We start from the raw sequence: 15,722 nt of genomic DNA, 5'->3' as shown, positions 1-15,722 counted from the left end.
TAGAAAAGAGAATTCCCATCTATTGCACAGAATCTGTTTCCCTGTCCTTCTGTTTGTACTATTCTGTAGTAAGGATCCCATGAAAAGACTTTCATTTGACATAAAATTCTAATAATTTTACTGATGAATCTTCAAAGTAAGAACATTAAATTAATAAATTATCCATATGAATGTACTTTCAAGATGTTAATAATTTATGCCAAGTGTTCTCATTTTATGTAATTCCTTTCCTTAATGTGGCTTTCTTCAGCTGAGTTATAAAGCTTAGTGAAATAGAATTATGGCCTCTGATTCTTTTTTTTTTTTTTTTAATGGATCAGTTGTTTAATTAGGTTCTTTGTAAGAAATTTAGAACACCAATTTGTGAGGGTAAATTCCATTTGTGAGAGAAAACACAGAGGGGAGGTAGCCCTGAAGCTGAGGAACAGCTTTGATTTTTGGCAGAATTTGCGAGTCCACAGCTTTCTGATCAACCTTGCGCTGCTCTGTAATCTCGTATTTCTCCTTCTCTGTGTCAAAAATCTCCCCGTCCCGGTGTCTGGGTTTATGCAGCTTCTTCTTCTTGAAATAAGCATCAGTGAGATGTTTGGGGATTTTCACACTGCTTACATCAATTTTGGTGGAAGTGGCAATGACAAATTTCTGGTGTGTTCTACGCAGAGGAACTCGGTTGAGGGCCAGAGGTGCAGTCACAAGTAGCAAGCCACTGCTCAGTTGCTTCAGGAAAACTACTCTCTTGCCCCTGTGGCGCCCAGTGAGGGTGATCAGAATGGTCCCAGGGGTGATGCTAGCTCGCAGCTTTCTCACACGCTGACTGAAAGGTTTCCTGCCATGGCTCAACAGCTTGCGAGGCACATCTTCAGTAGGACAATACCTAGGCGTTTTGCGAAGTTTAACCACTGGGGTACCACCATTCTTGTCACCACCAACTGGTTTTGTAACAGTAGCAAGAACCTTCTCCTTCTTTTTCTTTTCAACCCTGGATTTAGCTGCCCAATACTTCCTCTTGTACATGGCTTTTCTGGAATACACAGCCCATGGGGAAAATCTGCCAATTCCTCTGACTAGGACAGGGCTTCGGCTGCAGTGGGGCTTCCCCTTCTTTGGCGTTTTAGCCTTGAGGTTCCCCTTCTTTGCCTTGCCACCAGCATTAACCTTCTTGACTTCAGGTTTCTTCTCCTTAGTATCCGGCTTCTCGGCTTTTTCGTCTGCCACCTTGCAAGATGGAAAAGAGTGGCCTCGGGTTCTTATACTTAAAACAATTCACAGTATAGTTCTCCACACAGTTTTCTTTTCTGCTGAAATTTGGTAGGCTACCCATTTAGGAAAATGTCAGCTTGGGGTGCATATATGTGAACTTAAACATTAAAGGAAAAAACTTTAAAGGAAGTTTAAAAAAATAAATTGATGCTTAAAAATCAGTTAAATCTCATTAATGATGATTATAAGTACATATTTCTATGTTCTGTATTTATGGATAAATGTCTATAGTAGATTGAATTCTTACATCACATCATAGACCAGGATATTTTTCCTCATGTTTTGTTGGGAATTCAAATTAATATGCTATTTGTCCCAAAGATATTTGGTTCATAAGTCTTTTCTCTAGTTGTGGATAGATTATATTATCTATAAAATGAGTTTCTGGCATTGAGGGTAACTCAGAGACTATTTTGTGAAGGAGGTCTGCTTTCCAGGTACTGTTGAGCTCATATTTTATAGTCATCAGCCATCAGACCCTGGTAATGAGAGGCATGGCCTTCAGACAAGGAAGTGACAATAGTATGCAATGAGCTCTGACATTGCCTATGTCAAAGACAAGGCTGACTTCACAGTGTCTCTTAGCCATGCAACTAATAACAAGTCAGTTTAGTAGACCTCTATTTCAAAAATTTGAATTTTCATGCTATAAAATTTTATAAAAATGTATGAATTAAAATAGCTTTTTAAAGCTATGCATGAAGATGTACATACATTTAACTGTACATAGTGCTCTAATGGAATATACATAAAATGCAGTGATTTTAGCAAATAATGTATTTTAATAGAAAAGACATCCTTGCCAGAAACGAGTAAGTTATTATTGTCTTTAGACAAAAATATAATAGCGTAATTCAAGACCCAAGTGTCAGTATCAGTAATAACATAATGTAGAAATATGTGTGTTTTTGGTGATGATGGTATTTCTATTGTCTGCAACCAGTATAATATAAAGACATCAGATTAGAAATTCGTAAATTATTTTTTTAAGGATTTTATTTATTTATTTGAGAGAGAGAGAGAGAAAGAGTATATACACAAGTCGGGGGAGAAGCAGGAGAGAAAGAAGCAGAATCCCTGCCCAGCTGAGCAAGGAGACTGATGCAGGGCTGAATCCCAGGACCCTGAGATCATGACCTCAGTGGAAGGCAGAACTTAACCAACTGAGCCATCCAGGTGTCCCTGAAATTCTTTTTTTTTTTTTAAGATTTTTTTTTAAATTTTTATTTATTTGTGATAGTCACAGAGAGAGAGAGAGAATGAGGCAGAGACACAGGCAGAGGGAGAAGCAGGCTCCATGCACCGGGAGCGCGACATGGGATTCGATCCCGGGTCTCCAGGATCGCGCCCTGGGCCAAAGGCAGGCGCCAAACCGCTGCGCCACCCAGGGATCCCGAAATTCTTAAATTCTAATACAAGTTATGATCTCATATAAATATGTGGTCTTGGGAAGGTAAATTTTCTTGCACATATCCTGTTCTTAAAACGAAGCAATTGCATTAGTGTCCAGATCTAAGGTATGTATAATAAAACTGTGACATAGTGGCTTACTGACACCCTATGAGTTGATCTGGTCTTGTTTCCTGCTTTACCCTTCTCAGGATATCTGTTACTATTAATGTTACCTTACTGGTCTTTATGAAATACCCACAATAACCAGTTCCCATAATTTTCCACCACATCAATGATATCACTTAAGAATTCATTATAGTAATCTACACATGAAGTAAGTGCTAGTTTTGAAATCCAGTTTCTGCTGTTCTAAGCTGTTTATAGTCAGGTTGCCTAAGTGGTTCAGTCTGTTAGGTGTCCGACTCTTGATCTCCGCTCAGGTCTTGATATCAGGGTCATGGTTCAAGCCCTGTGTTGGGCTCCATGCTGGGCATGGAACCTACTTAAAAAAAAAAAAAAAAGTATCTTCTGTCTACAGTGCTTAAAGGTTATTCCAGATTATGCCCTGGTGTATTCATGAAATATTTCATTTTATCATTTTATGCATCCCTCTGTTTCACTTTACTTGATTCCTCACCTATTTGAGGTCAAACTTTGTCCAGTTACAGTTCAAGCAAAGACCCTATTTCCGGTCCTCAGCCTGGCAAGTGTCTATGTCTTAAAAGACTAAGTGTCTTTTAGTCTATGACTAAAAGTCATAGATGTTCCCTTGTTCTTTATATGAGACAGCTGGAATTTGGATCTTGATGGTCAGTGCTGTCATTCAGTGCCTAATCATAAACAAAGAATGGGTTTGCTTTAGCAACACAGTTTATCTCCTTGTCTAATTAGTGCCTCTCTGGCTAGGGTGCTGCTAAGGTAGCAAAAATTTGGCTTCTAGCTTTGTGCTGCTAATGAGAATTTTAGTCTGCAAGTATGCTTTGCCTGTAGCAACTTGATTTATTTACTTCGTTTTAGGTCCATTTATTGTCAGTATGTTACACTGTTCCAAATAGTAAAATAATATATAGTCACAAGAATATTTTCCTGTTATATCTCTAGGGCAAGATCATCTGCAAAAACTGTTCCCTGGCAGAATCATGTACAGACTCACAATCTGTTCAGCTTCTCGTAGCTTTACTAACCTTCAAGGGCTTAGTTGTTTCATCTCTTTTAGCAGCATAGAAATATTCAAATAGGCTCATGTTAAACAAAAATTGCAACTTGATAAAATGTGCAGTGGAAAATATATACTCAGTGTTAAAACTTGTGTTGCATGATATATTTCCTTAGCTGTGCATCTCTAGTTAGATACCTCTTAATTTTTTTTTTATATTAGGGGCCTTTTTTTAAATTTCTTTTTTTTCAAGATTTTTATTTATTTATTCATGAGAAACACAGAAAGAGAGAGAGAGGCAGAGACACTGGCAGAGGGAGAAGCATGCTCCATGCAGGAAGCCCCACGTGGGACTCGATCCCAGATCTCCAGGATCAGGCCCTGGGCGGAAGGCGGCGCTAAACCGCTGAGCCACCCAGGCTGCCCGTAGGAGCCTTTCTATGCATTGGGAAACCTTCAGTCATTCCAGATAGTTTTGATGAAGTTTTCCATTAGTGTGCTTTGTAAATCTCTGGTTACAGAAGCACCTCTGGCGCTGACCTAGCCAATCATGAAACCTCATTTTTTGCTTCAGATGGAAGACCCATTACCCAAGGAGGATCAGAGCTCCTCACTGCATTTAAATGGATACTGGGGGATGAGAATCACTTTTTTTCTTTATAAAACTGTCTTCTATAAAGATATTTAAGTTTTCAACAGTTAACAGTCTTTCCTTTCCAGCCTGCACCAGCCTGAGTATGAGATACGACTGTTGATGAAGAAAGCAGCATGGGTATCTGGATCTAGCCAGGGCTTAAATGAGATTATTCTCATAATTTCCAATTCCATGTATGGATACATTTTTTTTTGGCTTAACCTAGTTTCATTTAGACTCTTTCAACCAAAAGACTTTAACTCGTCCAAAATATACTCTAAAAATTATTGTTAGTAGCTAGATAATCTAATGGTTTGGTAAATTTCATGCAAGATAAAGGAGATAGTATAGTACATATCTTTTCATATGGTATAAATAGCTTATGTTCATTGCCTGGGATTACATACTTGATAACATTACTATAGAAAAATGACTTAAGAGAACTCTATGGAATGTAATTTCATGATTATGCATGCAGAATAGATCTCCCACAGAAAATATGATTTGAGATGACAGTTGTAGAAGAGTAAGATATTAAAATGTTGAGTAAGGAAAAGGGAGACTGAGTGAAGATATATTGCAGAGGTATTTTTAACTAACATGTACACATATGTGAGATGAGAATTTTCAAGAAACTGTAAATAATTCAGCATAGCATTAGCTGAGAATTCAAAATGACCATCAAAATGTAGACAGAAATCAAAATATGAAGAGCCCTGAGCATTTTTAACCTCTATGAACCTTAGTGTCTTCATTATAACATGGAAATTAGAGTATCTTTTCTATAGAATTTTGTGAGTTTTAATACAATTTGTGGAAAGTGCTTAGCCAAAAAAAAAAAAAAAAAAAAACATTTAGTAAATGGTTTTACCTTGTTATAGTGATAATGAATTACATAAAGTTCTTAGGATATCAGTAAGGTTGTCAACTTTTAAAAACATAACATATATATAAAAACTAGTTATATAAACAGTAAAGTTATTTATTTTCATTAAAAAGGTATTTTCTTGAGACACCTGGGTGGCTCAGTGGTTGAGCATCTGCCTTTGGCACAAGTCATAATCCCAGGGTCCTGGGAGGGACTTCCGCATCGGGATCCCTGCATGGAGCCTGCTTCTCCCTCTGCCTATGTCTCTTCCTCTCTTTGTGTCTCTCATGAATAAATAAATAAAATCTTTTAAAATTTTTAAAAATAAAAATAAGATATTTTCTTTGAGAAAAATGTTCATTGCTTTATCATTTGCCCAAGGAAGGCTGGCCTCTAGCGGCAATATTCCAGAATTGCAGACACATAATCCTCATAGCTGAGGAAAGGTTCAAGAACCTGCCAGATTCAAGTCACACATTAGGGTCATATTTGAGAACAAAGAATATCTAACAATTTTGGAAACATTAGATCTCAATTCTTACCGTATAGGTTCTTTCAAAGTCCTGACCTTCATAATTTTTTTAAAAGATGAGTTTAAAGCAGCATTTCCCAAAAGCCATCTTAAAAATGGTGAGGTCCTGTGTCAGTCAGTTTTATGTGTGTATATATATAAAGAGAGAGAGAATATAGTATGATTCATAAATATATACGTTTATGCATATGGTATAGAATACAGCTTATATAATTTGTATATGCTATACATTTATATATTACATTATACATGCTTCATATATAAATGTATATATAACATTTTATATAATTTATGTAATATAGATATACTTACTATATATGTATTTATATACATACATACATAATATCCTTTTATGTGTGTTGATATAACACAAATCTTCTCTTGGCCACCTGGGTGGCTCAGCGGTTGAGCATCTGCCTTTGACTTAGATCATAATCCTGGGGTCCTGGGATCAAGTCCCATATTAGGCACCCCACAGGGAGCCTACATCTTCTGAGCCTACCTCTCTGCCTCTCTCTCTGTGTCTCCCATGAATAAATAAGTAAAATATTAAACAAATACACATATCTTCTCTCTTGTAAGTACCATGCTTTTTTATAAAATGATAATGATAGTACATTGTAGCTCTTTTATATACTTCTTTATTTGGATTTAATTTTCAAACTTTTCAAATTGAGGAGTTGGCAGTTCTATTTCAATTCTCACGTTTTCTTTCAAAGTTGTACTTTTCTCCCCAAACCAAAAGTTTGAAAACATCTTATCTCTGTTCATGTAAAAAAACCTCTTCCATTCTACTTTATAATAGTCATTTAGTATTCACGGAGAGCCACCAAGAAGAAATAGCAACAGATGGAACATAATTGTGGACAGCATCCTATTGTTAATTAACTGAAATAAAGATCATTGTAACAAAATTGTCCTAGATGTCAAGTCCAGGAAAAGTATTTGTCTTTGCCAATGAACTGGTAAACTTCCTATATAGATAGTGAAGTCTGTATAACCCATTTGAATGTTGTATCATTTATTTCTTTATTTTTGCTGACTTACGATGGGTTTTCCAATTGACACTGTGGATTCACCATTAACTACTTACAAATTTGAATTTAATTTAGCTGCATTTTAGTGACAAGTTTTTTATGTATAATTTATATAAAACACATATTTTAAATGTTTAATTTTAGCATTGCTGTCTGAGAAGTCTATTTTTATGTTTTTTTAAATAAAATTTCTTAACTATCCTGCTATAATTCTTTTATAAACATTTCTGTTAAAATCAGACAAGTAGAGGACATTTCTAAATAAACAATACTATTATATTAAACACCTATTCCATTCATGCTCTCATATCAGGTCCTCTATTCCACTGAAAAATCCTCCTCTAATATTACAGGATTTATATAAATCTGCCCTATTAATCACTCTTCATTTTTCCCAGTATAGCTTTCATGGGCTGACAAGTGGGAAGTCAGCATTGTCAGGTGTGCTAATGATTAAGTAGTACTTTCAAAACAAAACTAAAAGCACAACAGAGTATAGTCTAAAAGATAAATCAAAAGATCTACCACTCATCCCCAACCTTCTACCACAACAACAAATAGAACCTTTGTAGTATTATTTTGAGATTAGGACATTGAATTTTCCTTTAAAATAGGTTTTCATACTGGTATGGTAGAAAGGTTTTGTAATGAGAGATGAGGTTAAAAACAGGGCAAAGGCCATACATTTTCTTTTATAGCACTCTGAATAGATTCTAGAGTTCTTTTGTTTAACAGCCCTTCCAGAAGGTAAATTTATATGCAGTTCAAGCACTTAAAACCATAATTTATTCGTCAGCATCGCTTTCTCTAGCTATTCTTTATTAAATGGCATCATGATACTTTGCAATGGAATGTGATTGTGCAACCTGATATTGCTTGTGTGCGCTGATAAAGGATGAAGCGATGATTGTATTCCTATTCTTTTGCATACTATGAATTTAAATTTCAATTAAATCAGATTATTCTGTTCTATGCCATCTTTATTTAACATTAGTGGTGATTAGTTTCTAATTTCTGTTGCTACTGATATCAGCTTTATACCCTTCCATCTGTGAATATCAAGTGAAGGCATTCACACATTTCCATTATATTTATTTGTATTTTGAATTTACAGGGTTTTCAACCCCTTAAAATTTAACTAGGTGTGAAATGTTTCAAATTAGGAACCACAGTCTTAGAAGCATTAAAGCACACTGTGGGATGTTAAAGTCTATAGTTGGTAAAAGTTTTAAGCTATTTTCAAATTGTGTCTTATTTTCCCCTTAAAATAAATAAGTAAAGTACCTTAGATTCACTGCTAATACCTACAATAACAAATTTGCAAGATATTTATAGAAAGAGAAATAGATTTGAACAGTTTTGAATTATGACCTTAATGTATAATACTTAAAGCCTAATCCTTTAAAATATAAAACCTCCCTACACACCTTCATTTTTCTTCATTTTATTCTTTTTCCTGTATTTTCTTTGCAACCAACAGAATTCTAGGCAGCCATTGACTCTAGACTCTTAACTGGATTCTTTTCCTTCCCTCTCTTGTAGGCATTTGGCCCCACTGTCACTGTTTTAGTTTAGGGCTTGATCATCTCTTGCTTGTGTGCTTCAACAGCTTCCTGGACAGTATTTCTGATGAGTAAATTCATCCTCCACAAGGCTGCTAGACCAACTGATCTAAAGTGGGTGCATTCCATGGTTCTCCATTGTTGGATGATATAGTCAAGTTTTTAAAAATGGAGTGAGGTATGGAGAGCCTAGGTGGTTCAGACGGTTAACCACTGGACTTTTGATTTTGGCTCAGGTCTTAGTCTCCAGGTGCTAAAATTGATCCCTACCTTGGGCTCCACATTCAGCAGGAAGTCTGCTTGAGATTCATTCTTTCCCTCTCCCTGTGCCCTTGCCCTCCTCTAATAAATAAGTTGGGATGCCTGAGCATCTGCCTTTGGCTCAGGTTGTGATCTCCGGGTCCTGTGATTGAGTCCTGCATCAGGCTCTCCACAAGGAGCCTGCTTCTCCCTCTGCCTGTGTCTCTGCCTCCTTCTCTCTGTGTCTCTCATGAATAAATAAATAAAATCTTTAAAAATAAATTAAATATATAAAAATTTGAATTTTTATTGGATTTACAATAAAAACTTGAAATGGAATGAGGTAACTCTTGATTTAGCCCGTGTATTTATACTTCATTTGATTTTGAAAATATAATGGTAAAATTAAGTCTCAAAGTTACTGAAGCAGTGATCATAGGTCAAAGGATGTAGAACCTAAGTACAGAAGTATATATTGATATTGATTAGGTTTTGATTACTTTCAAGAAACCAACACAGACCAAATATCATTATAATTGGGCAGCCCCGGTGGCTCCCCGGTTTAGCGCCGCCTGCAGCCCGGGGCGTGATCCTGTGGACCCTGGATCCAGTCCCACATCGGGCTTCCTGCATGGAGCCTGCTTCTCCCTCTGCCTGTGTCTCTGCCTCTCTCTCTCTCTCTCTGTGTCTCTATGAATAAATAAATAAAATCTTTAAAAACAAACAAACATCATTATAATTGACACCATTAAACTAGAAACCTGTATATTACCAAAATTGTTCAAAAGTTCCTCGTTCGCCTCCTTTCCATAGAAAGCAACAGATTGCTGGTGGTCAGAGACTGGGTGATAAACTGACTTTCCCTAAGTTCTGCCCTTAATACCTGACAAGTCCCTTCCTTGCCTACTTCCTCAGTTTTGATATCTGTCAAATGGGGATAGAAATGCCTGACTTGCTTCCTAATGGAGATAATAAAAAAGAGATCTAGTAAAAAGTAGAATTCATAATCACTTGGCAAAGTGTTTTCAAATATTTTAGACCATTTGATCCTCACAATAAGACCGTAGTTAAAACCTTATCTGTTGCTATTTATATAATAAATATTTTATTATAATAAAATAATTAATAATTATTTTAATAATAATAATTAATAATTAATAAATATTTTATTATATAATAAATATTTTATAATGCCTTCTCCAAAAATAAAGCTAACATATACAACTTCAGTACACATGAGATTTTTTAAAAGATAATTACCTATAATAAAAGGAATATTATTCAAAAATGTTTAAGTTCCTGAAATTCTTAAAGTAATAAGAATGAAAATAAAATAAGAACTACTTTCTTAATAAAATACATTTAAAATAATAGATAGCCCTGGGTAGTGGGGAAAAGAAAAGAAAAAAAAAGGGAAGCTCAACATATGTCTCTGACATATAAATATATTTATATATTTCTTGTGTGTGCATTTTTGCATGTGTACAGATGCACCCTGTAGTATATGTATACACTTATATACATATATGAGAAGTCATCATTTCCATTTCTCAGTATACAAATACCTCAAGTAGGTAAATATTTCTACTCAGCTAAATCATTGTCAGTGGCTTCAACATAAGAATTGTGAGGATTATAATGAATCCACTCTATAATATTTTTCAGTTTTTATTGGTTATTTGAAATTAGAATCATTCATGTTATTTAAAACTTGAAAGCTTTGAAATCTAGGTTTTTTTATTGACCCACTTAATCATTTTCATTGTTTACTACAATGCCAACAACTAGAATTTAGATATGGTTGTCCACTTATTTTCAGGGGAACAATACCTCCTCCAGTAGAAAATATCAAATCATCATCTATCCCTTATGTTTTAATATTTCCTTTGTTCCATTTTGGGAAAAAAGGAAGAAAAGAGAACTTTGGTGATGCATCTTAGTTTTTAGAAAACTGTGGGGGGTAGTTTAAAATGTGGTTAGAAAATTATCCCCTAAAGACATGTTAGGTTAAACAACTTTCAGAATATGATTAGAATTAACCCAAAGGTATTGGAATGAAGGGGTTATGTGGGTGGTAAAGGTGGCTTGTGGCTAGAAACTAATTAGCATTGAATAAATTACTAATCAAATTTCCTTTTTCAAATATAGGTATGATTTATTCCAGGGAGGGTCTTGGTATAACTGACCTAAATATTGACCTATTTTTGCTATCTTTCCTGGTATCAAATAAAAGGCTTTTGACAGATGAGAATTTGTCAAGTGACTTTCCTAAAATTGTTTCATTAACAAATTTATTTTTTGTTGAACTCTGATGCATAGCAAATCCAATCCCAAAAATCTTATAAAATTCTGTCTAAATTTTTATTTATAATGGTCTTGTGTTAGAATTATATTTCATCTGTGAGAATTCAGTGAATTAGTACATATAAAATAGTTTAGAACAAGATTAGACAAATGGTAAGTGCTTGGAAATATGTTAGGTATTATTATTATTATTATTATTATTATTATTATTATTATTACTATGTGAAGATTTGTTCCAATACATAAAGGTGTAAATATCTATGCACACATATCTTAAATGAGTAGTTATTATATATCCAGTATGGCTTTTATTTTTGTTGTAATTTTACTTGTTGAGACGACTGAACATAAATTATCATTCTGTTGAATGTTTCCGTACTTTCTTTTTTAAATAATTTTTCTACACTACTTTTGAGAAATATGTCTATTTTTCAGAAATCATTTCAATCACATGAGTTTACATTGAATGTAAGTCTGTTTTAGTAGTAATTAATATCTATGTTTGAATGCTCTTTCAAAATATTTTCAGTTAAGTCTTTCCTTCATTAGATCAACCAACCAACAGAGATATTATATATTGAACACTAGATCTGCACGCAAATATTTGTAATATTCCTTCTAAGAAAGAACCTAATATCTAAAAGGTAAGACTTACATGAATAAAAAATTATTATCACTTTTCATAAGTGCTAAGCAGAGATATATGAGAATTAGAACAAATCCGTCCTAAAGAAGTCAACAATGTCTTTAAGAAAAAGATAAGCAGGAATGTACAGAATAGGAGAATGAAAGGATCTGTGAGGAAGTCAAATGTTTCAAGAAATCTAGTTAATTCAAAGGCATGATTTTTTTCCTTATATTTGCAACACAATTACAAAAAATCCTTTGCTAAATTGCCCTTCATTTAAGAATGTTTTGGAATTGAACCCTGTATCACTTGAGAGCTTGCTCAATAATCCCTGAAGCAGAATAAACTTGCTTATACGTGAAAAGCTGAGTTATCGCGTCTTTATTTCTCAGTGACTTGATAATTACCTGGACAATTTCAAGACAAAAGCAGAGCCAAATTAAGACACCATTAGACATGGCAAGTGCTTAGTGAGCTTCATGATTATTTAGTCTTCAGAGAAAGGTGAACTGAAGAGTTTAGGTTTATAATCTAGTTGAGTTTTAAACCCCGGTATTTTTTTGTAGTTGTCATTTCAGAGTTACTTAGCAATATTTTGAGGAAAAAGATTTCAAAATTCAATAAAATAAAGCATGAAAAGTAAAAATGAACCAGAAATCACAATTAGATAAATAAATCAATCCAAAAATTACTCAAACAGAAGATAAATAAAAAATTTGTTACTCTTGGTAAACAGAGGATTGCTAAGACTATTTACTGTGAAGGTAGTGTATGAGCACTGTCCTAGCTCGGGCTGTCATAACAAAATACCATTGACAAGGTGGCTTATACAGCAGAATTGATTTTCTCAAAGCTCTGGAGGCTAGAAGTCCCAAATCAGGGTGCTAGCATGCAGGTTCTGGAGAGCTCTTTTCTTGGCTTGTGGGTGGCTGCCTTCTTGCTGTGTCCTCCCCTGGCAAAGAGAAAGTCATAGCTTTCTGGTGTCTCATTTTCATACAGGCAAAAAATCCATCACGACTGCTCCACCCTTTTGAACTTATCTAAATCTAATTACCTCCCAAAGACTTCATCTCTTAAATACCAACACGTTAGGAGTAGGGCTTTAATATTTGAGTTTGAGGGTGACATAATTCAGTCCAGAGCAAGCACTTAAACTAAGGTTATCAGCATGAGTCAGCTAGTTATTTTAGGAAGTTATTGGACAGATGCTTGGAGCTAGTAGAGTGAAATAGATGGGTTAGTGGAATCTCTGCTTTATCATGTCCCTGTTAGTGATCACTGGGAAGTCCATTTTCTTACCTTCTCTAAACATTCATTTCCTCAATTGTAAAATAAAGGCCATACCTACCATAGAAGTGCTCAGGAGTGGGAGCATCTGGGTGACTCAGTTGGTTAAGCATCCAACTCTTGATTTTGGCTCAGGTCATAATGGCTCAGGTCATAATCTCAGGGTCTTGGGATGGAGCCCCAAGGGGCTCTCCACGATCAGCAGGAGTTGGCTTGAGGTTTCTTTCTCTAACCTCTTCCTCTGCCTCTGTCTCTGCTTGTACTCTTTCTCTCCCTTTCTCTAATAAACAAATACAGTCTTTTAAAATAAATAAGCAAAATTTTAAAAAGTGCTTACAACAGAAAGGTAAAATGCTCAAGTGTTCAGACAGTGCCTGGCACATAAATGCTGAATAAATGTTTGTAGCTATTTTCCTTTTTAAATTTTTAGCATATTTTGAAAGGGGTAATACATTTATGAATGGTGTAATTTCTAATCATTTCAATATTTAAAGAATTGCCTCAAATCAGTGTATTCAAATGAGAAATATTAGCATTAAATGTGTTTTCTTTTTCAGAAAGAACTATGCAGAGATGCATAGAATGTCAGAATCAAAATGTTATGAAGTACTGGGACTTCAAAATATAATTAAATTTGATAATTCCAGATACAGAAAATTTTTGATATGATGAGTACCACTTACATTTTTAAGTGTACATATGTATTTAGATTATTTAGTCTGCTTATGTGGAGATCTATAGCATCATACAAATAGTTTTTACCATCTATTTGTGATTTAATATGGCATGTTATTGAAGTCATTGTAAGAATATTTCAAGGAGGGATCCCTGGGTGGCGCAGTGGTTTGGCGCCTGCCTTTGGCCCAGGGCGTGATCCTGGAGACCCGGGATCGAATCCCACATCAGGCTCCCAGTGCATGGAGCCTGCTTCTCCCTCTGCCTGTGTCTCTGCCTCTCTCTCTCTCTCTGTGACTATCATAAATAAATAAAAAATAAAAAAAAAAGAATATTTCAAGGAGCTTATTATAATCAAGGAGCTGCTTTTGTTTAGGGTCAAGTAATGATCATCTAGAATTGGTATACATATGTATACACATAATATGTATGCACTTAAGTCATAATATTTAGAAATTTAGTTATAAGGGTCTTATATTTTAAAGTCAAAAACTAAGAAAAACTGAGGTGTCAGGAAAGCAGTCTGTAGAATACTGATAATATTCCACTGGGAGCATTCTGTATATTTCAGTCTGTAGGAAATTAATCCTTCTACCTTAATCATGTCTCCTTAAGTTCATTTTTATACTTAGATTTAAATACAAATGTTGTGCAAGTAATAGTATGTCGTCCATCTCTCTAAAGTGATGAAAAGGAATTCCAAGACTTAACTACTTAGCTTTATGTGTTTGTAAATATATGTTATGGTGTTTGTCATCAAAAAGGGATAATTGGATTTCTCCATTTTTCTGAAGATATGACATTTAAGTTGTTATCACCAACTGGTGATATCTGGCGATATTTGTGTAAAAAAGTACAACACCCCCCTATTGTCCATATGATGTTCATATGACCAAAATTTGTTTTTTTAAAAAAAGACAAAGCAAGAGAAATAGGGTGGTGTTGGAACATACATTGTTCGTCGTGAAGAAAGCACAATATTTTAAAAATTTTATGGGTTCTGAGAAAAACTGGTTCTGCTTATAGCATCTGTAAGTTACAACCCAGACAGTTCCCATATGATTACCCCAGGAACCTGTGATTTTATACTATTATTCCTAAAATTCAAAGCTTGTGCTTCTAAGCTAACTCCTTGTAGGGACTCTAAAGATTTCATCAATTAAATTTAATCATTATCAGAGAATGTACTTGAAGAAAGATTTGTCAAATCAAATACAGTGGCTTTAGAAATGTATCTAGATTTTCAGTATAGAGATCTATGTTCAGAATGCAATTGATTTTAAAGATGGTACCAGAGCCAGAATGATAAATGATTTGGAATTTGAAGCACAGGCTTGAATTCTACTCTTTTAATTACTATGCTGGGTAAGTGGCTTAACATAGCTGAGCCTTATGATCTTATAAAATGAAGAGAAAAATACATACCTTATTTATCCCATAGGGCTATTGTGAAGATCAAATGAGATAATACATGTGTGAATGCTCTTAGTAAAACTTCAGCCATATAAACAAAAATGTTACCATTAATTTAATAGATATGATACTGCTTAATGAATCACATTTAAAAGTTAAACCTAGCTATGCTTTTTCTACAGTCTAATGTGTGACTTTGTTTAATGGGGAGCCACCACTAATTAAAGTGTAGTTGATGTTCATGCTGTTCACATTTGTCCAGCTTTTTACCCATAATCTACTGATAGTAATTCATGAACATTTAAAATGTACAGCAACAGTCTGGTCCAGCATGGCCTGTCTCACATACCCCTAGCTCATGCTGGGCTTTCACAATGAAGCCTGCTGAGACAAAACAGTTTCACAGTCTTCTTAGGGTGAATTACTTTCCATTTATCCAGGATAAACCAAATTCTAAGGAATTCATAGCAAAAGCCTAGTTAAAAAAGAAAAACAGAATAAAGCACACAGTTTCTATGCAAAATCAAATGTCTCTCTTTCTTCTAATGAAATGTGAATGAAACAAGATAAAATATTAATTACAAACACATTTAATAATAAAATTTGTATTTCCCATTTAGGTGTTATTAGAAAATGTGATATGAAAAATAAGTCCACTTACAAAATCTCAGTTTTTGTGGTAGCTGAAAACAAAATCAATTTTAAAAGTACAAATATCAACTAAAATAAGACAA

At 34.5% G+C, this 15,722-nt stretch overlaps 2 protein-coding genes across 4 annotated transcripts in view; one reads left to right on the top strand and one right to left on the bottom strand.

Moving 5' to 3' along the window:
• Positions 1-15,722, top strand: part of CADM2 (cell adhesion molecule 2) — a 1,062,630-nt gene that overhangs the window by 583,974 nt on the left and 462,934 nt on the right. The gene's annotated exons all lie outside the window — the stretch shown is intronic.
• Positions 309-3,896, bottom strand: LOC106558083 (60S ribosomal protein L6-like). Its single transcript, XM_038581162.1, has 2 exons — positions 3,837-3,896; positions 309-1,215 (listed from the first exon to the last, which is right to left on the bottom strand). Exons 1-2 carry the CDS (start codon positions 3,894-3,896, stop codon positions 349-351), a joined length of 927 nt encoding a protein of 308 aa, XP_038437090.1. The 3' UTR covers positions 309-348.

This window comes from Canis lupus, chromosome 31, assembly GCF_011100685.1.
Source record: "Canis lupus familiaris isolate Mischka breed German Shepherd chromosome 31, alternate assembly UU_Cfam_GSD_1.0, whole genome shotgun sequence".
In the NCBI taxonomy this organism is placed as follows: Eukaryota; Metazoa; Chordata; class Mammalia; order Carnivora; family Canidae; genus Canis; species Canis lupus.
The sequence above is the reverse complement of the archived record's forward strand: the minus strand, read 5'-3'. Positions and strand labels throughout refer to the sequence as shown.